Source organism: Narcine bancroftii, chromosome 1 (assembly GCF_036971445.1).
Source record: "Narcine bancroftii isolate sNarBan1 chromosome 1, sNarBan1.hap1, whole genome shotgun sequence".
Classification (NCBI taxonomy): domain Eukaryota; kingdom Metazoa; phylum Chordata; class Chondrichthyes; order Torpediniformes; family Narcinidae; genus Narcine; species Narcine bancroftii.
Genome location: NC_091469.1, coordinates 106,930,924 through 106,953,559, shown reverse-complemented (window position 1 = coordinate 106,953,559; position 22,636 = coordinate 106,930,924). Strand labels below are relative to the sequence as shown.

At 43.3% G+C, this 22,636-nt stretch overlaps 1 protein-coding gene across 1 annotated transcript in view; it reads left to right on the top strand.

Annotated features, from left to right (window-relative positions):
- LOC138762259 (probable voltage-dependent N-type calcium channel subunit alpha-1B) overlaps positions 1–22,636 on the top strand; it is a 927,445-nt gene that overhangs the window by 693,641 nt on the left and 211,168 nt on the right. Inside the window, exons 22-23 of the mRNA XM_069935943.1 lie at positions 11,739–11,950; positions 14,482–14,620. Of these exons, the coding sequence (XP_069792044.1) occupies positions 11,739–11,950; positions 14,482–14,620 (351 nt within the window). The remainder of the gene's footprint in view (positions 1–11,738; positions 11,951–14,481; positions 14,621–22,636) is intronic.

Genomic DNA, 22,636 nt, shown 5'->3' with positions numbered 1-22,636 from the left:
GGCCCGCCACCTTAATTAGGCTCAGAGCCCGGGGAAGCATGACCGCCCTGACCAGTCTCCGTAAAACCAGATCATGACGGACGTTTTGTCCGGCAGCAGTCCGAAAATTCCTTCTTAGCCAGCCTGGTGCTTCAATATGTACTGCACTCCAAGCATATGCAGAGTCAGTATAAATATTAACTGTTTTACCTTCGCTAAGCTCCAATCCTCGTATGAGCCCTATCACTTCTGCTAACTGAGCTGATGCCGGTTGGGGAATAATAGAGGACTCTACTAGATAGGGTGCCTCATCCTCCCATCCTACCACTGCATAACCCGCCGCATTACCCTCAGAATTTTTATGGCAACTACCATCTGTAAATAACTCCCAGTCCACCTCCTCCATGGGTTCCTCAAATAGCTTTTCCCTCAGCTTGGAATCTACCTTGACTCTTGCTACACAGTCATGCGTCTCCATAAACCCCGAGTTCAATCCTCTAGCCATGTTGGAATAGTTGTCCCTGGGTGACCTGAAGGTGATGTGAGGACCCTTAAGGGCGTCCTCCATCTTAATGGATCTGTTGGCCGAAAAGCTGAAAGCATTAGACATTAAAAGGGCTGAGACACTGTGGTCTGTATTAACAACTAGGGGATGACAGAGAACAATATGCGCGGTTTTTTGTATCGTTCTAGCTACTGCTGCGAGGTAACGGAGACATGGGGCTTTTCCTCTCTCTACATTATCCAGTCTGCAACTATAGTAATTTAGTACTTTCCTTCTTCCTCTATCTCTCTGATACAGTACTGAGCTAACAATGCTCTCAGTTTCAGCCACGTCCAAGTAGAATTCTTTACTGTAATCTGGATTAGCCAGGCTGATCGTTCTTCCCAGTTCTTGTTTGACACGCAGAAAAACCGCTTCACGTTCTACATTCCACCTGACTGGTTCTTTAAGCCTCCGGTGACCTATTTCTGTGACCATTTCCCTCAGACCTTGGGTTAGACTCACATATCCTGGAACATATGTTCGACTATACCCACAAAGCCCCAAGAATGCCAGCATGTCTTGTACTGTAGTAGGTTTTCGATACCCTAGTATCATTTCTCTATGTGCCTCAGACATGGCCGTACCGTTTTTACCCACGAGTCTTCCTAGGAAAGTTACCACCCTCCTTCCGATCTGACATTTCGACCTTTTTACTTTAAATCCAGCCTCGCCTAACCCCTTGAGTAAAACTGCTGTCCCTGTCAGGCACTCATGTGGCGTTTTCCCTGCTAATAGTAGGTCGTCTACATACTGAATCAGTGTAACATCTTCCGGGAGCTTTAATTTCATTAGGATTTCGCTAAGGGCCTGATTGAACAGTCCTGGACTGTCCTTATAACCCTGAGGTAATCTAGTGTATGTGTACCGATGTGCTTGGTAAGTGAAAGTGAACCAGTCTTGGCATTCCTCAGCTAATTTCAAGCAGAAGAATGCGTTTGCCAGATCAATGACAGTATAGTATTCGTGCTCCGGACTCAGAGCCCTAAGTGCTACATATGGGTCTGGGACTGGTCTCCCGATGGTCTTGGTAGCCAAGTTAATCTCCCGGAGGTCGTGTACCATCCTCCAGTCTTTTCTACCCTGTTTGGGAACAGGCATGATGGGCGTGTTCCACATACTGTCAGGTGCCGCCCTTAAAACCCCTGACTCCATTAACCCTTCTATCGTTCCTTTAATACCCTCCTCCTGACTGGGCGACAAGCGGTATTGTTTTCTCCATATTGGTTTCTGCCCGGGGTTGGCCAATTCTAGAAATACCTCTCCTTTTATTACTCCCACATCATAGGGCCCCGTTGTCCATATATGTGGACTCAGATTTGAAAGATATTTGTCTGAGTCTCTGTGATCAATATTTTCTCCTTCTATGGCTCGGTCTCTTTCTACTTTCTCATTCACAACCTGGTCCCATGCTTCAATATTCAGTCTGACAAATTTTCCTCCCTCCGAGGTGGAATATCCCGGGATTTCTGTCTGCCTGTATTCACACCCTATCGCTTCCTTTACCATCGGACCCAGCTGTCGAGCGTGATGATCTTTGTCAATACCCAAGGTCACATGAGGCACACTTTCTACTCCTAAGCAGAACCACTCCATTTGTTCTTCTGTCATGACAACCATAGCAGCTATTCCCTCCTTACCTACAAAGATAAATGGACAATGTATCGTTTCTGTCTTCCCTTCTTTTAGAGAGTCCCACCTCTCCTCATATTCCTGGTCCGGGTGGATGGTGTAGTTTAATGTAACATGCATAGGATCTAGTGGATAATGGTAATCCCCATACCGAGGAATACTGGCCCTCCACTCAAAAAACTGTTTAATCAGCCCTGGGCCTGGTTCATCATACAGTAGCCGACTCCAGAAAATACTTCTGAAGCGTTAGATGGGGTCATTACTATAAACTGTCCTCCCCTTCTTATTGTATCCCCTGGGTATGTTAACCGAAGGCCCTTCTCAGAACATTGTATGGTTATTCCTAGTTTGGTAAGAATGTCCCTTGCTAATAAATTAATGGGGCAACTTGGCACAACCAGGACAGGCGTTTTAACCCTTTGTCGTCCAAATGTCATGTCGATGTTATCTGTATAGGGCTGTGTTTCCCTTATCCCGGAGAATCCTATTGTAGATAATGTTTTGCCCGAAAATGTGCTCCCTGGGGGTTTTTTAATCACTGTCGTAACTGCTGCCCCTGTGTCAACCATAAATTCAATTTTTTCTCCATTTACCGTCCCCCAAATTTTTGGTGGCTCCCAGGGAGGCGTGATTTTTGATTCTCCAGGGCACCTTCAATAATCAAATTCAGCACCTTCCTCAATATAGTCATTACACTGAGGTGCCTGGACTTGTTGATCACTCTGCCACCCCCCGATTCTCTGGGGCCCATCAATGTGTCCATCCCTACCCCTTGCTTGTCCTCTTAAGTTTCCTCCTCTTCCCCGATAGCCTCTAATAGAGGGTAATCTTTTTCCCCTTGCTCTCCCAGCCTCCGGACAGTTCCGCTGGTAGTGTCCAGGATTTTGGCAGTACCAGCATACTGCATGTTCCCCTCTATACATTGTACCTAGCTGTCTTTCCCAACCATTTCTTACTTGGGGTCCCGGATTTATCACTGGCCCCATGACCTGTGGGACTATCTGTTGGGCCGCTAATTTAACCCCTATATGTTCTATAGCTCTCACCAATTTATCGGTTGTTTTGTCCACCTCCTTCTGGGACGCACTTTCTGACTTAGCATGCTCTGATTGACGATGTCGTTTGATTGCATGTGTCAGGTGTCTTTTCCACAAATCCTCTGACATTGTCTCTAATCCCACAATGTCCCTTAATTTTGCTTGAACCGTAGCAGGTAGTCCGTTTATTATCCCATTACGAAAGTGAGCCCTTCCTAAGGGGCTGTGGTCGGGTCTTTCTCCAGTCCCTGTTTCCCATAAGTCCCATGCTCGAGTGAAATACTCGTGTGCAGTCTCTCCTTCCTTTAGTTGAAGGGTTACCAAGGCATCCAAACTATAGGGTGTAGGAAATGTTTCTCTAAGTGCTTCCCAAAATTTATTCTGAAGTGGGTTAAATTCTATTTCATCCCCCAATTTACTGCTTCTTACAATTTTCTCTATTTGCTTCAGGGCCCCTTCTGCCTTTAATTTTATCATGATAGTTCTGACATCTGCGAGTGCTAATTGTTCTTGGCAGGTTTCTCGCTCAAAACAAGAAATCCATGGACTAGCCCCATTACTCAACGGAGGTAGTTTTTTCATTAAACTCTCTAAGTCCATTCGTGACCAGGGTACATATTTTTGAGTTCCCCGTCCCGTGATCAGTAATGGGCATTGATATCTCAATTTTGGGGATTTCTGCTCCTTCTTTACTCTTGGCATGCATTTATTTATCCCACCTTGTTCTGACTCTTTGTCACTGTCACTGTCCCTATCAGTTTCCAATGTCTCAGGGTCAAAGGTATATTGGTCACGTTCATCTCTAAGATAATCTTTTCGGCCATAGTTTAGTTGTTTCACATCTTTCTCTTTTGTTCTAACTATGTCCAGGTAGGCATGTCTATTTTTTTTCCTCCCGAGTCTTTTCCTTTTACTTTCCTCCCATGGTGGATCGTATCTCGTTTCCTCATCTGTACTACACTTTTCGTCCTTTACTCCTATTACCATTCCTTCAGCTTTAATTTCTCCTGACAGTGTTGTAGTTATCTTTTCCACTTCCTTAAATACACCTACCATTAATTCTTTTTGATCCTCACTGATCTGCCCCAGCACATTAATATCTCTGTTTAAGTTTTTAATGTTATCCTGAACCTTTTTCATGTTCCATTTCTGTATCTCTAACTCCTTTTCTATTTTCTTGGACTCCAGAGGGGTCTCTACATCTATTACTCCCCCTTCTATTTTTATTAAAGGGGCCTGTACCTCGTCTGATGTGTCCCTATTCCCGTGGTTCTTGTCACACCCCAGTGTCTCAATATCTGAATATAAGGGACGTGACTCCAGTGTCCCATCTGGGGTGCCAGAGAGAGAGAGAGAGAGAGAGAGAGAGAGAGAGAGAGAGAGAGAGAGAGAGAGAGAGAGAGAAGAGATAGAGAGGCAGATACACAGAGCACAAGAGATAGAGAGAGAAAATGCCTTGCACTGGCCCCACTGGGAGAAAAGTCTTCAGATTAACACTTTCGTTTCAAAGGTTTTAAAAGGTTCTCATCCTGTGATCACTGGTCTGGATCAGATTGGGTCTCCCACCACTGGGAACTATCACTCCTTCCTTCCCTCCCACCTCGAGTGAGCTACACGTCAGCCCACAATGTCTGCCCTGATCCCGCAATGGTGGGGGTGCAGGAAAAAGGGAGGGAGAGAGGATAAAACAGGATCCCATTTGATGCGGAGCTGGAATTGTGGGCACAAAATTAAAACCAAATTGTATTTCTCTGCCCTGCCCAACCTGGGGATTTCAGGGCAGCACCGCCACAGATTGGGATTGGGAGGGGGAGTGGGTGAGAGAGGAGGGGGGGGAGAAGAGAGAGAGGGGGAGAGAAGAGAGAGGGGGGAGGGTGAAAGGAGGGAGGGAGAGAGCAAACCCGGACACTTCGTGGCTGGAAACTGGAAACAGGCACTTTTCCTTTCCCTTCTGTGTTTTGTTTCTTCCAGCTTATCTAAGACACTACGTTTTAAAATTTTTTTTTTCTCTCACCTGTCAGGAACATCTCAGTGCCCCCGGGTAACCAACCCCTCTTCCTCCAGCGGTCTACACATTTTCGGAGCATTTTTTGTTTTTCCAATGCCGCATTACTGGTATTTCGCTCCTCTAATTCCTGATTAATTTCCTTAATAACTTGGTCAAAAGTCTTAGCAGGCAACTGTACAGCCATAGCTGCGGGACCGCTTTCTAATGCCTGTTTTAATTTAGGTTTTTGTCTGTTTAGGGGATCTATGTCAACGAAAATTGCTTTTAAAAATGTCCCCTTGCAAGCTGGATGACTAATATCTTTTAAAAGAACAGTCTCGAAGTCTTGTCCTCCAATTGACTTCAGACTGTCCTGTATACTCTGATTGCTCGTTTTCCACTCTCTGTTTTCCCAAAGGGGTCTGAAAGTTAAATTACAACTAGAAAACCAAATATTTGGGCTATACTTTTGTCCTGTTTCCCTGTACCAATCTATGAATTTACGTAACTTTATCTCCTTGGTGATGTTGGGAATACCCTCATTTAACTTATCAAAAGTATTTCGAATAAACTGGGTGTCTCTTAGGAGTTTGTCAACTTTTTCATTAATATCTCCTACCTGATCCGGACACAGCTGTCGCAGCCTTCTGTCGTCGTTCTTGTTCACCAGGCAGGCGTCCCTGAGTACTTTTTTTGTTGTCTCAAGGTCTCTAGTGTCTGCTGTGGTATTCCACCACGGCGAATTGGGGAAATAAATTCTTAACTTCTCAAGTGTACAGACATTATCATACCTACCGGACATTAATAAGTCAGTCTCTCAGATACAATTGAGGCCAATAAGCCTGAACCTTTGTTTTCTTTCAAAGCCCAACCTTCACGTGGGAGATTTCTCCTCTTAATAACCAGTTTAGGGCAGAAAACTCAGGTCCTCAATTGTTTATAGACCACCTTCTCACTCTATTGGACTTTGCAATGACACAATAAAGACTTTTAAACTCTAGTAGTTTCTTGCGAAGCACTTAATAAATGTCATTCAAACACCTTAAGGACTTTTATCTTGTCTGTAATCACTTACGTGTTACAATCCTGGCATGCGACCTTCAATTGTGGTCGTCTAATTTGTCCGATCTCCAGTTCTTACTGACAATCATAAAGATTTTTAAAAAAAAAAAGAGAATTTTGTTAAAACAGGCTTCTCTGGACCTTTTTATCAGCCGGCTGAGATGATTGTCAGAAAAAACAGAAACCGTCGTCCAGTGTTCACTCACCCATCACGTCGGGGTCACCAAATTGTTAGGTCTGCTTTGTTCATGAATGAGTGAGACAAACACCAGGCTGAGTCGAAATCAGGGTTCTTTGTTCTTTATTACCGGATTGTAACACTTGCGACTAACAAAGTTAGTCGGAGAATGCATTCTGCCGTTATCAGCAAAATGGTGATTTTTTATACCCTTGGATACATGCTTAGAACATCATCATATCATTACTTGTCCAATGACTAAAACTGTTGCTATCCTTTCCCTGCTAGCTTCCTGCCTCTCAATCCATCAATGTCTCTCTTATCTTGTAAGTACAAGGATGCATTCTGTTACTCCTTAGTACTGGGTGACTCCTTCTCCGGTCCCATCTCATGATGTTTTACCTAACAGGAGTACAAGGACACCTCCCCTTCTTGTTACTGCCCTGTACAGGGTAACTCCCTACACATTCCCATCTCATGATGTTTTACCTTACACCTCCCATGTGAGACCTTGTTAAAGGCCTTACTAAAGTCCATGTAGACAACAACCTCAGCCTTTCCTTTGTCATCTTTCCCGGTAAACTACTTGAAAATCTCTACAAGATTGGTTAAGCACAACCTACTATACACAAAGCCATATTATTTATCTCTAATCAGTTTCTGGCTATCCAAATAATTGTATATCTGATCTTTTAAAACACCTTCCAATAATTTACCTACTAGTGATGACAGACTCACTGGCCTATAATTTCCAGGGTTATGTTTGGAGCTTTTTATAAAAAACGGAACAGCATGACCTACCCTCCAAACCTCTGGCACCACCCCTGTGGCTAAGGACATTTTAAACATTTCTGCTAGAGCCCCTGCAATCTCTACACTAGCCTCCCTTAAGGTCTGAGGGAATATCTTGTTTGGCCCTGGGGATTTATCCAGCCTTATTTGTTTTAAGTCAGCAAGCACAACCTCCTCTTCAATGAGGTTCCGTGACCTCATTGCTTGTTTTCATTACTTCCCATGACTCTGTGCCCGTTTCCTGAGTGAATACTGATGAAAAAATTAAATCTCCCCCATCTCTTTTGGCTCCATACTAAAATGAACACTCTGATCTTCAAAGGGACCAATTTTGTCTCTTGCTATCCTTTTGCTTTTAATATACCTGTAGAAACCCTTAGCATTTTCTTTCACATTGTCTGCCAAAGTAACCTCATGTCTTCTTTTAGCCCTCCTGGTTTCTTTTGTGAGGTTTCTCTTGCATTTTCTATAATCCTTAACTACCTCATTTGCTCCATGTTGCCTATTCCTGCTATACACCTTCCATAACAGATCCCCAATATCCCTCAAAATTGAAGGTTCCCTTTGCCTTCTCACCTTGTCTTTAATACTGGCAGGAATATACAAATTCTATACTCCACAACCTCCCCTCCCCCTATCAATTCTCACCTGTCCTCTTATCATATCCAATTAACAGCTTTTTTCTGTTGATCTGTACTCCTCCCTTTTCTTTACACCTGCTTTTTATCTAGGCTCCTTGCCTGCTTTTTGCTCACACCTTGATGAAGGGCTCAGGCCTAAAACATCAGTTATATATCTTTACCTTCTATGAGACCTGCTGAGTTCCTCCAGCATTTCCAAGTTTTAACTATAATCATAGCATCTGCAAACTTCGTGTTTTACTCTAACCTATTAACCTCATAGGTTTTGCCAGAATGATTCCTGGAATGAAGAATCATTCTATCAGGAAAGGTTAAGCACACTTGCCTGATCATTTCTGCTTTTTAAGGGAATGAGAAATAATCCAATGGAAATGCACAAAGTTGTTACAAGGTTGAACAAGGTCGAATCAAGGAAGATGATTTCTACAGCTCTGAGGTGCCTGGATAAGGGAGTCATCATCTCAATAAAAGATTACCTTTAGTGCAGCCACCCCAGGTGTAGGAATAAATTTCTTCACCCACAGTAAATGTTTGGGATTGACTACCTAAGAAGGTTGTGGAGGGTCAAGGGGTGAATCTCAAGAAAGAGATGGAATTATGGATGGAAAGAAAATCAAAGGGTGTAGCCCTCATGCAGGAAGGAGGCAGTGAGCTCAGACACAAAGACCGAATGATCGTAAGAAATAGGAGCAGAAGTAGGCCATTTTGTGGTTCCACCATCAGCTGATCCATTTCCCACTTAGCCCCACTCCCCATAACATTTGATACCCTGACTATTCAGATACCTACCAATCTCTGCCTCAAATAAAGCCAACTACTTGGCCTCCATGGCAGCAAATTCCAAATGTTCACCACTCTCTGGTGAAAGAAATTCCTCTGCATCTCTGTTTTAAATGGACACTCTTCAAACCTGAAGTTATGCACTCTTGACCTGGAATCCCCTTACCATAGGAAACAACTTTGCCATGTCTACACTGTCTAGGACTTTCAACATTCGAAATGCTTCTGCAAGGGCTGAATGTTCCTCGCATGTTTGTGGGTATTCAGGGAAGATGAAATGGAAAGGGGGGAACCAAGGAGGTCTTCTGTTCATTTCAGTATGCAGCTTCCAAGTTGAGTGTGCTTAATGCTATCCTGAGAATGCTGAATTCTGAAATGGGCATAATATGCATCAGTTCACCAACCAATGCCCACCACATGTATTTACTGATGTATTATTCTTTCATTCTGTGGTTCATTTGTCTTCAAATGTTCAAATCAATGTTCGCATCGTGTCATTGAAATGGGTAAATTCCATTCCTCCACAAGCTTCCATAGGATGGGTTAACTCTGCTTGGATTTGAGATAATGCCTCTGACCAGGGTATCTACAATACTAACCAGATTCATGTCTGCAATGAAATTTCATCAGGATGGAGAATGTCTGGGATAAAATCAGCCTTAGGGCACTGAACCTCTGATTATTACAGGCTAATGAAATTAAATGCAATTTATAAATGTGCAGTTGTTGAAATAAAGCAGATGAACCATGTCAAGATTTAAAGCAGAATTCTCTAGAAAATAAGAATTAGAATTGATAACTCACTAAAATCCATTCCAATTGGAACATTTCTTCACTGATGATATTACAAAGCATTTATCCATAATTTTCAAAATCACTTGTCAATCATCATTTCATTACTTTATATTGTCCCAGATATCTCCTAGATAAAGAACACCAATTAATGGGCAAATTTCTCACTCCCTCCCACCAAGACACTCTTCTCCTCAAAACAGTGCACCAGGGTCAAGCTGACTCTATGACCCAGGACCAAAGCTGATACTGTCTAGACAAGATCCTGCCAACCTTCCTGTTAACTCATACAGTCAAGTTCAAGTTTATTATCATCTGATGTCACTAATGCAACCCAACAAAACAGCATTCTCTGGTCCTTACTGCAAAACAGGTAGACATACAACCAGACATAACACACATATAGACAAACAATACGTAAGCAGGACAAAAATACATACATACAAATAAATAAATAGATATTGTTTTGTTAATATGAGAGACTCAGGTGGTTGGTGTGAGCTGTTCCTTTAATTGATCAGCGTTCTTACTGCCCATCACTGTTCCTCACCCTGACACTGCTGGTTCTGATACTCCTGTATCTCTTTCCCCACGGGAGCAGCTGAAAGATGCTGCGTTCGGGGTGGAAGGGTCCTCAAAGATTTTGTGCGACCTCATCAGACAACAATCCCAGTGGATCCTGTCAATGAGGGGGAGGGAGACTCCAGTGATCCTCTCTGCCACTCATGATCCTGTGAATTGACCTCCAATCCAGCAACTGTACCACATTGTGATACAGCCGCCCAGGACCCTCTTCGATAGAGCTCCTATAGAAGGATGTCCGGTAGTCTTTCCCTCTTCAGTCTTCTCAGGAAGTGTAGTTGCTGTTCTGCTTTACTTACAAGTGAGGAGATGTTACGAGTCTCCAATGGGTCATTGGTTGAGGTATTTCGCTCCCTCTACTCTCTCCACTTCCAGTCCTTCAATGTATTGAGACCCCTCATCAATATCGTATAAGCCGACACACATAACAAATTAAAGTAAGTGGAATAACCCCACAAATGTGAAATGGCTTTACTTTTACAGTGAAATGCTCTTATTAAAGTTTTTAATAGCATTTTTTGGCTTTTTGCCCTATTAAGCAAGAAGGTATTTATAATTACAAAACTGGAACAGTTCTTGCTGCAACAGCAAGGACCTCCCAGTGGCCAATCACTTCAATTCCACACCCCATTTCCACAATGACATAACCCATACACTGCCAGGTTCAGGCCTCCTGTAAATTGAAGGAACATCTCGTACTCTGTCTTGGCATTCTCTAACCATAGGGCTCCAATATTGACCTCCAGATTCTCGTTATCCCCTCCCCCAGTCTCGCTCTTTCCCTTAATCCCTCTGTCTCCCTTCCTCTAGCTTTTCATCCCCCTTCCCTTCCTTCTCCTATCAAAGATCTATCTCTCTCAGCCCTCTCCCTCCCTCCCTTCTCAGTTTCTTTCTCCACCCACCCACCAATATCCTGTGCTCCTCCCCTTTCTCTTCCCACATCCCCATCCCCATCCCCACTTCATTCATGCATCTGCCTGATTTTCGGTATCACTGAAGAAGGGCTCAGACCCGATTCGTTGAGTGCCTTCTACTTCGTCTGGATGCTGCGTGGCCTGATGAGATTCTCCAGCACTTCTTTGCACTGCAGTTCTTGCAGCTTGCAGTTGTATAATGTATAGGCAGATTTAGCTGTATTAAACAGTGACCTTCAGCCTGAAACATCACAAGGTTTGGATTCAATGTCATTATCTGGGTTGGGAGCCCTGTGAGGACAATGGTCTTGCTAAATTTCTTATCCTGCAGCAGGCCGCCTGGCACAGGATCTGACATCTTGCCAATTTAAATAAGGATTGAAGGACTTCAGACCAGGAAGCAAAAGGAAAGATAGTTACCATTCATAATTATTTTAGTTTGTTTTCTATTTTGAGGGGTTTTATGGATCTTTATAAAATTTAAAATATAGCTACTTAAGGTTTAATTATTGAATTAAAATTGAATAATTTGGAAATCTCTCTGAATTTGTGAGGCTGTGAAACTGGCCTCAACATTTCCAAACAGCGAAGTGAGGGGTAGGGGAAGGGTTTTGCTGGCTATCAGAGTTCTCAGGCATGTTCTGTGTGCAGAACTTCCTCGTGGTGCTGTCACTGTTCAGACATCACAGCTGGAGGGATGAGCTGATTAGCCTTCTGTGTCTGGATATGGGTTTGGAGATAGCAGGTGAGGGGGTGGGGGGTAGGGTGGTGTGGGGAACCAGGATCTTGCTTTGTGAATACTTCCTTCTTGTTCACAGGGAGACCCAGCCATCCCAGGACAGTGGCACCCAGGGAAATGTGTCCCTTCCGCCCATAGGCTTGAAGCACCTGCCGCAGCAACCAGAGGATGCTGACAACCAGAAGAACATCAAGTTGGTGACATTGCCCACAGGAGATGCCCAGAACCCTGCCACTGTCAACATTCCAGTTACCGTCACTGCTCCCCCTGCAGAGATGACATTGCTCCCGAGTGAGTGTCAGAATGAGTTGCTTTGTATAGCATGAGTTCCTTTTGATGTTTGTTTTGGTTCGCAGTTTCCTTCAGCACTTTGCCCAGGTGTAGGTAACATCCAAGTTAAGATTGGACTGGTACCACCACTGGAATGTTCCTGCTACAACTGCCCTCTCTCAATTGAATGTCTGATGACACTTAGTTGACCTCCAGTGACACCAGCGTATGAAGAAGAGGGATGGTGGGAAGATTGATGAAAAGCTGAATCATTTGCATTCATTTCTGCTTGGCTCATTACAGAAAGGATATAGATGCTTTGGACAGGGTGCAGAGGAATTTGCAGAATGTTGTGAAACACAAAACCATGCAGATGCTGTGGTTGCAGTAGAAGCACCAAGATGTTGTGGGAAGTCAGTAGGTTTCACAGCATTCATAGGAAGCAAAGATATGTTACTGATGTTTCAGGTGTGAGCACATCATCACTGACATATCTTCACCTCCTGTGGGCTCTGCAAGACCTGCTAAGTTCCTCCTCGGGTCTTCTATTTTTGTTTTAACCAGGATGTTGCTTGGATTGGAAAACATATTCTCAAGATTGAGCAAGACAGGGCTTTTCTCTTCGGAGCTAAGAAAGATGAGGGGTGACTTAATGGAGGTATACAGGATTATGAAGAACATAGATAAGGTGGACTCCAGCACCCATTTCCTGGGTGATTATAGCAAATGCATAGACATTTGGACACAACTTGTGTCAATAATTAAACTGACATTGAGGGTGGTGTACTCTCAAAGATGGTGATGGTTCTGTGGTACCATGTGAAGTGCAGCCATGAGTTGGATTGAGTAAAGTAATGATTGTCCAGGGTAGAACAAGGCAGAATACATGTATGGAGTGAAGATAAGAAGTGCCGGTTTGTTCACTGAGGTGGACAAGTTGAAGAAGGGATTAAACAGAGGATTTGGAGTTGACAAAAGCTTTGAGAGGGCTAAAACTGAAAAGCAGATCTGATGTCAAATAAAGGTAAGAACACTGATGATATCAGAGAATAGCGAGAAGATGGAATGCACAGCAATGTGGCTATTAGAGATGAGGTGCAAAATTGGGAAAGCGATCCAGTGCTGTTCCATTCCCAGAGCAGATCTGTTACATTTAGTGCTGCCCCACTTCCAGAGCAGACCTGTTATATCCAGTACTACTATATTCCTAGACTAGATCTGTAATATCCAGTTCTGCCCCACTCCCAGAGCAGATCTGTTGCATTTAGTGCTACTGAACTCCCAGAGCAGTTCTGTTCTATCAAGTGCTGCTCCACTCCCAGAACAAATCTATTATATCCAGTGGTGCTCCACTCCCAGACCAGATCTGTTATATCCAGTGCTACCCCACTTCTAGAGCAGATCTGTTACATCCAGTGCTGCTCCACTCCCAGACCAGATTTCCCATTTCTCCCTACCATTGACCAATGTTGTGCCTAGAATTGACTTGTCTTATTGACCTTATATTGAGCTGTTCTCTGGTTCTGTACAAACTCTAATGTTCTGAGGTGAGTTACACAATACAGGTTAGAAAATTGAGCACAGAACATTACAGCACAGTCCAGACCCTTCAGCTACGATGTTGTGCTGACCTATGGAAATGTATTCCACAACAATCTAATTTTTTCCCTCCCTCACACCCATAACCCTTTCTCTTTCTTGCTTCCTTGTGCCTGTCAGAGATTCTTTTGAATGTCCCGATTAGCAGGAAAAGGGATGCAGCCTTCGGTGCCATGTCCTGCTGACTGATAAGCCAAGGATGGGCTCGTACCTCCTGGCACTCCCACTGGTTCTTCCATGTTCACATGGTTCAATAAAAAGTCTCCCAGGAAGGTTTGCCAACTATCACTGAGAACAAATTTATCCGTTTGGTTTTAATAGCTGTGCAATTTAATGTTTTGACTGCAATCTGTGAATAGAGATGTTTAATTAAGACAATTACCCCTCATGAATTGTAAATTTAAATGTTTCTGCAATCACACATTGAACAGTTTTTTTGAATATTTTATTTTTGAGGTTCAAAGACTCTCACAAATCCAGAACAATACAATCTTTCTCAACAATGGCATATTACATTCAGAGTCCATTTTTCCCCCTGCCCACCCCTTTACCCTTCTCCCTCCCCTCCATACCCTAACACCACAAGGAAAAGATTATGTCAATTAAATAAACATAAAGAATCAAAAATCTATAGAGTCACAGACCCTTAAAAGAACCAATTATAAACCCAGAGCAACATAAAGTAAAATGAAAAAGACACAAAACAAGAGCAGGTCATCTGCGTCCCAAACCACTTCATTGATCTCAGTACAGATTTTTACCTTTTTGGAAGGGGTGTAGCTACATCTGCGTTCCTTTATGCTGCAGATAAGGCTGGCAGACCCCAAAGAATGTGTCATACTTCCTCCTTAAATTGGACATGATTTTCTCCAGGGGATCACACATTTAACATTTAAGCTATCAATGTCAACTTATTGTTTATCTCTTCACAATCATTTTTTTGTATTTTTTAGTCAATAATGTGGCTGTTGATTTGGAAAGTGTGATGAAACCAGAGGAAAAGAAAGCTGAGGATGGTGATGATTTGAATGAAGATGGACCACGGCAGATACCTCCCTTCAGCTCCATGTTCCTTTTCAGTACGACCAACCCGTAAGTACCAGGGGTGGGGGAGCCAAGGCATCAGGTGCAGCTGCCTCCTCTTCTGTATCTTCTCTGGATCATTAAATGTCCCATTCAAAAGCAGGAAAAGCTGGAAACACTGACCAGTTGGACAGCATCTGTGGAGAGAGCAGAAGAATCGATATTTCAGGTCAATGCCTGCTGATAAGAATTCCGATGAAGGATCCTTGACCTGAAACATCAAGTCGGTTCATCTCCCCAACCTGCTGAGTGTTTCTCTTATAAAAACATGCAGAACATGTTGGAGGATCTCAGCCAGTCTCACAGCAACCATTGGAGATAAAGATATATTATTGAAATTTTGGGCCTAAGATCTTCAAGAAGGGTTCAGGCCTGAAACGTCAATAATAAATCTTTACCTCCTCTGGATGCTGCAAGACCAGCTGAGATCCTCCATCATTTCTGTGTGTTCTTGCTGCAACTACAGCATTTGGAGACTTTTGTGTTTCACTTCGAGTTTTTCTCTCATTTTCTGTTTCGTATTTCTTCATCTTCATTTTTTTTGTCCATCTTTAATTCCTCATCTTCCTGAAGAATATAATGCTCTCTTAGATGACTTCAAGTCTGCAGGAGTAATTATCTGCAAAATAGATTTGGATTGGAGTGACGTGAAACATGTAAGTCTGCAGGCACTGTGATGCTTTGACTACAATCACAGTTTCCGCAGACTTTCTGTTCACTTGAACTTGAAGAAAGACTCAGGCCTGAAACTTTGCTAATATATCTTTACCTCCATGGAACACTGCTGAGTTCCTCCAGCATTCCTGTGTTTTAGATTGAAGTGACCACACATTAACACTGAGTGTTTCACCGAGTGGTACTTTGAATCAAGAAAAATGATCCCCTGATGAGGCTTTTACATCCAATGCTGGATATGTTCCCCCATGATGTTGGTCAGAACACTTTGAAGTATTGCAGACAATTTGAGCCCCACATTTTTGGAAGGATATGCTGGCATTGGAAAGGATCCAGAGGAGGTTTGCGAGAACAATCCCGGGATGAGAGGGTTAATGTATGAGGAGTGTTTGATGCTTCTGGGAATGTACTTGTTGGAGATAAGAAGAATAACTGGGTGGGGGGGGGGGTCTCATTGCGATATACCAAATCTTGAAGGGCTAGATGGAGTAGCTGTGACAAGGATGTTTCCAGTAGTGGTAAATGTCAGAATAAAAATGCATTCCTTTGGAACAAAGATTTGGAGAAATATCTTCAACTGGATTGAGGTAAATCTGTGGAATTTGTTGCGACAGACAGCTGTGGGGGCCAAGTCATTGGATAGATTGAAAACTTGGCTGAATGGTGCACCAATAACAACCTTGCACTCAATGTCACCAAAACTAAGGAACTGACTGTTAACTTCAGGAAGGGAAAGCCAGAAGTGTACAATCCAGTGATCATTGGGGAATCAGAATTGAGGAGGGTGAGCAAATTTAAGTTCTTGGGAGTCACTATCTCAGAGAGTCTTCCCCGGACCAAACCCACTAAAGACAGCATGAAGAAAGCATGCCAGTGGTCTACTTCCTCAGGAGTTTGTGGAGGTTCTATATGACACCAGAAACCCTGACAAATTTCTGCAGGTGTGTGATGGAAAGTCTGCCGACTGCCTGCATCATGTTCTGGTATGGGGACACCAATACTCCAAGTGTAAAGCCCTGCAAAAGATAGTGGACGCAGCCTAGGACATCACAAGCAAAACCCTCCCCACCATTGAGAATTTCTATAGGGAAAGCTGCCGTCGGAGAGCAACAGCAATCATCAAGGATCGACACCACCCAGCACATGCTCTGTTCTTGCTGCTGCCATCAGGAAAGAGGTATAGGTGCCACAAGACTCACACCACCAGGTTCAGGAACAGCTGCTATCCCTCCACCATCAGACTCCTCAATGACAAACTCAATCAGGGGCCTATTTAAGGACTTTTACTTCTGCATTTTTTGATTTTTTGAAATTCCCTCTGTATAACACAGTTGGTTTATTTACATTCAATATCTGTTTACAGTTTTTATTTGTTTACTTGTATACGATATGTACAGTTTTATTTGCACTACCAATAAGTGGTAATTCTGCCTCGCCCAAAAAAATCTGAGTTGTATGTGATGTCATGTACTGTATGTACTCTGACAATAAATCTGAAATCTGATCTGAGATTTAAAGTGCAGGGTGATGTTTTCTTGATTAGTAAGGTTGTCAAAGGTTAGGGGAAGAAGGCAGAAGAATGGGATTGAAAGGAAGAATTCATCAGGTATGATTTGAATAGTGGGCTGAATGGTCTATTTCTGCTCCTACAGGTTCTGCACTAGTGTAAAAATGTAGTGTACAATAAATCTTCTTTTGCAACAGTGTCAACAAATTCTTAGGCGGACAGTAATCCATATGGGAAAGCTCTGATTATATTCAAGATTCTTTTATTGACATGTAATAAACATTTGTAATATTACACTAATTTGCATTTAGTCTTCCGTAAAGCAAAGATTCACCCTCAGCAGAAATTACCTGGCATCCTTTACAGTCAGAGAAATAGAAGCAGAAGAGAGAGTCCAATCAGAGCCACTGAATGTCCATGCACTCCCATAGCCTTTTCAGCCACACAGACTTCAGTTCAAACTATTGGCAACCCGAGTTCCAGATCCAAACCTCCAACACAATCAGGAAACCTTTAGTTCCTGAATCCCTTTGGGAACTCCTTCCATCCTTGGTACCCTCTTGCATCCTGGTCCCCCTTCAGCCAGTCTCGAGCTAGTCTTCAGCAGTCTACAGCCTGGTGTGAGTCCTTTGACTGGAAGTATCATGGAAACATTCTATTTTTGCTTATCGATCAGAACAAATTACTTGAAATTTCCTTTGATTAAAGGAAAAAAAATGAAAGAGCATCTGTTGCCGGCAACCAAATCTGTGGGCCAAAATTTAAATAAGGAGTCTTGTCTAAAGGCTGAAGATATGATGAGACATGATAAATGTAAAGAAATTAATGGTGAGAATTTTCACCCATAGTTTCATGGAGTTATGGGTGCATCTTTGAAGCAAATGGTATTCCTGTTTCCATGGGATATTGGATAGGTTTCCAGAATGGACTGAGACACCCTGAGACATTGCAACAGAGGTATGATGAATCAATGAGTGTTATTGCCTGCTTCTAAAAGAGTATTTTGAGCAAATCCAGTGTTGAATACAGTTATGGTTATGTAGTTGGGACTCCTTGAAGCATTCGAACGTGGAACAGAGAATATGGCAGCAAAGGATCAAACCCTTTGGCTCGCGAGTCTGCACGAAACAAAGTCCAAATCAAACCAAGATGCTGCTGCTTGCACATGATACATATGTCCTCGTTGCCATGCATATTCATGATCCATCTAGAAGCCCATCAAACAGTACTAATGTATCTGCCTCCACCATTCCCCCATCAGACTGTTCCAGGCACCCATCACTCTCTGCTTTCAGTACCACAGGCCCTGAATAAATAAAGCAATTTCCAAGGTTTCATGCAAAGAATTTAGTTGAATATACAAATTAAAGCAGACATGATGAAATGGATTGTTGTTTGGGGCATGATAAATGAACAATTGTAAAATTCCTATTAATCAGATGGTGTACATCCAGATGTGCAAACTATAAACTGTTTCAATCATCTTTGACATACCTACCCTAACTATTGACTAAGTAGCTGAACAAATGGCAATACAAGATTGAAAATCCAAGATGCAGGATTCCTTATTGTCATGTAAAGTTGCATTCTGCCTGCCGTGAGTCACCAGATGGGTCACCTGGCATCTTACAGATTGAGAGGAAGAAATGCAAAAGAGAGTCCCTTCAGAGACCGTGACTGAGTAGTCATGGATTTGCCTCCAGTGATTAATTATTAATCAATTTAAAAAACATTTTGCATATCAATGCATACTGTATCTTTGGCTTGGCTTCGCGGACGAAGATTTATGGAGGGGGTAAAAAGTCCACGTCAGCTGCAGGCTCGTTTGTGGCTGACAAGTCCGATGCAGGACAGGCAGACACGATTGCAGCGGTTGCAGGGGAAAATTGGAGGGTTGGGGTTGGGTGTTTGGTTTTTCCTCCTTTGCCTTTTGTCAGTGAGGTAGGCTCTGCGGTCTTCTTCAAAGGAGGTTGCTGCCCGCCAAACTGTGAGGCGCCAAGATGCACGGTTTGAGGCGATATCAGCCCACTGGCGGTGGTCAATGTGGCAGGCACCAAGAGATTTCTTTAGGCAGTCCTTGTACCTTTTCTTTGGTGCACCTCTGTCACGGTGGCCAGTGGAGAGCTCGCCATATAACACGATCTTGGGAAGGCGATGGTCCTCCATTCTGGAGACGTGACCCATCCAGCGCAGCTGGATCTTCAGCAGTGTGGACTCGATGCTGTCGACCTCTGCCATCTCGAGTACTTCGACGTTAGGGATGTAAGCGCTCCAATGGATGTTGAGGATGGAGCGGAGACAACGCTGGTGGAAACGTTCTAGGAGCCGTAGGTGGTGCCGGTAGAGGACCCATGATTCGGAGCCGAACAGGAGTGTGGGTATGACAACGGCTCTGTATACGCTTATCTTTGTGAGGTTTTTCACATCTCCATCGGGCACACAAAACTCAAAACGGTCAACCAGTTTACCTATCTCGGCTGCACCATTTCATCAGATGCAAGGATCGACAATGAGATAGACAACAGACTCGCCAAGGCAAATAGCGCCTTTGGAAGACTACACAAAAGAGTCTGGAAAAACAACCAACTGCATACTGTATAATGCAGAGGGAAAACTAACAGTGAAAGAAATTCACTGGAGAGCCAGTGTCTGCTTCCTCAGGCAGGACTATCAAGCACCAGAGGGCATGTATACAAAGTGAAGGGAGGGAAGTTTAGGGGAGACATCAGCGCTAAATTTTTTTTCACAGAGAGATGTGGGTGCCTGGAATGCCTTGCCAGGGATGGTGGTGGAGGCTGTAACATTAGGGTCCTTTTAAGAGACTCTTAGACAGTCACAAGGATGGAAGAAAAATAGAGGGGTATGGGGTAGGGAGGGTTTAGTACTTTGTTTAAGGAATATATGGGTCAGCACCACATTGAGGGCTGAAGGATCTGCACTGTGCTGTAGTGTTCTATGTTCTAGAAGGTCCTATCTCAAAGACCAACCTTATCCTTTTCCTTCACTACCTTGAAGCTCACTGAGCTATGGTCAGTACCTCCACAGCCCCCTCCTTGGAATGATTTACTGCACAGTATTTCCAAAAACGCTCTTAGATGCACTTTGCAAATTCTACCTCATCTAAGCTTCTCCTCAGGCAGAACATTCCCATCAATAATGGGAATATTTAAAGACCCCCCCCCTATCCCCACCCCCACACTACAACTCAAATGTTTTTAGACCCTCCAGTGAGCAATTTTGCTGAGTATTGAGGAAACTGCAGTATGACCTAACAAAGTGATTGCCCCTTTCTTACTCCTAAGTTTTGCCCATACAACCACACTGTTGTACTCCTCCTCGAACACAACAATAATTCTTTCCCTGGTCAGCAGTGCACCAATTCCCTGCCATTTTATACCCGAGACCTCTGTGCTCTGGGGCTTGTTGACTCTATGTTTCATTCACCGTCTTGAGATGAAACATTCACATTCACAGTGGGTTGTCATTCTCAGCATGACTGATGAGTGTATAAATAGTAGCATTGAGAGGCTGCTTCCCATTATAATTTAACCTACCACTTAGTCTTGCAGAACTGTTTTGATATTCACGGCCTTGATGGCATGACCTTCAATGGGGATGTGTTCCAGCATGCGATGCATGGATCAGCGATGGCAAGATCATCGGAAACTTGTGTTTAAAATGATAAAGTTAGTGCAATTTTGGACAGGCTGGTGGCTTGTGGACCAACATTGGGCTGGTAACTTTGGCAAATCTCTACTCTACATGAAGTAAATTTCTTCATCAGATTCAGACCATAAGATATAGGAGCAGAAGTAGGCCATTTGTGCCATCGAGTCCGCTCCACCATTCCATCCATTGTCCAACTCAGTCCCATTTCTCTCCCTTTTCCCCATAACCACTGATAATCTGACTATTCAGATATTTATCAACATCTGCCTTAAATAGTTTTGCCTCCACAGTCATTGGTGGCAGAAAATTCGAGAGGTTCCCCACTCTCTGACTAAAGAAATTCCTCCGCATCTCTACCCTGCAATCCTGAAGTTTTTCTCTCTTGTTCTGGATACCCCATTGGGAAACAACTTTTTGTCCAGGCCTGTCAACATTTAAAATGCTTCTATGTTGTCCCCCCATTTTTCTGAACACCAAGGAGTACAGTCCAAGAGATGTCAAATATTCCTCATAAGCTAATAATTTTCCTCATACTTCTTTCATTCCAGGAATCTTGTAAATCTTCTGTGAACACTCTCCAATGTCAGCACATCCTTTCTTAAATAAGGAAACAAAAACTGTACCCCATACTCCAAGTGAGGCCTCACCGGTACCTTGTAAATTCTCTTGCTCTCTATAATCTTTCACACAATATTACAAGGGTAAATTCATCCAAATTTTGGAATTTATAATTTCAACATACAATGCAGTAACAGGCCCTCTGGCCCATGAGCCCGTGCCACCCAAGTACCCCAATTAACCTGTATGTTTTGGAGAGTGGGAGGGAACCAGAGCATCTGGAGGAAACACACAGACACAGGAAGAATGCATACATTTCTTACAGACAGCACCGGATTCAAACCTATGAAGGCTACTGCAGAATGGGCCTCTGTGCATTTAATACACATTTCGCATTCATGATGAAAGGCTCGGGGCAAAAACATCTACCATCTATTTCTTTCCATGGATGCTGCCTGATCTGCTGAGTTCCTTCCAGCACTTTGTGTGTTACTCTATTCTCCCTGCAGGACTCTTCTTTAATTCCTACGTGCATTCATTTCCTTTGCTGTCAAAGGAATCAGACCCGTAGAGAGAAGAACAAAGGAGACCTGCACCTGGCACCTGTTCTACACTTGCAGTCAAACCCAAATGATTCCTGGAAAGAGATGAATTTAGATTGAGCTTGAATTGCCTGGCCAGTGAAGATGTGGCTCTGATTTATGCGTGGCTTTGATTAGTTTGTAACCTTGGCAAAATCTCAGCATCAGACTTCCATGTTAAAGGCAGTCACTGCTCATTGATGTGGTGAAGGTGGGCTGCCACAATAACATTGTGCAATAAAGTTCATCGACCAACATGAATCTGCTGTGTTTGCTGCTTTCAAATTTCCTCTAACCTTAGTTTGTTTTTTCATTCACTTCACTGTTGTTAGTGAGTGCTGGTGAACTGCCTTATATCATTGACCTGCTAGCTCAGAAAGCATTTGAGATTCAACACTGGTGCTGGGAGGATGTGTGTAGAACAGAGCAGAAAAAAAGTCATTTGGCTTCCTTCCTGGGATGTTACTCATTACAGATCACTTTAGCAATCCCAGATTGTCATTCCTAGATGTTGTGCCTAACGCAAACCAGACCGAAGCCACCTGCAAATTAGAAGAACAATACCTTATATTCTATCTGGACATTCTCCAACCAGACAGCATTGACATAGTCTTCTCCAATTTCCATTAACTCCCCTCCCTAGTCTCGCTCATTTCCTATCCCTTTAATTCCCCACCCACTTACCTTCCCTCTCCTATCAGAGAGCTACCCTCTCTCCCTAAGACCTCAACTTTTTCTCTCTTCCACCTACCCACCTGTATACACCTATTAGCTGTTAGGCTGTGTTCTCTGCCTGACCCTTCCCCCCTCCTCTCCTCTCCCCTGCTCTCCCTCACCATTTCATTCAGATGCCTGCCTGTTTCTGCTCATACCGTGATGAAATGTTGGTTACCCTTTACTTCCTATGGATGCTGCATGACCCGATGAGTTTCTCCAGCATTTTTGTGTACATCAGATATTCACATAGCTATGCAAAGTTTTGAACCAAGTTTCTCCACATTCTTAGTCCTCTCCCAGTTCTCAAGTGAAACTCAG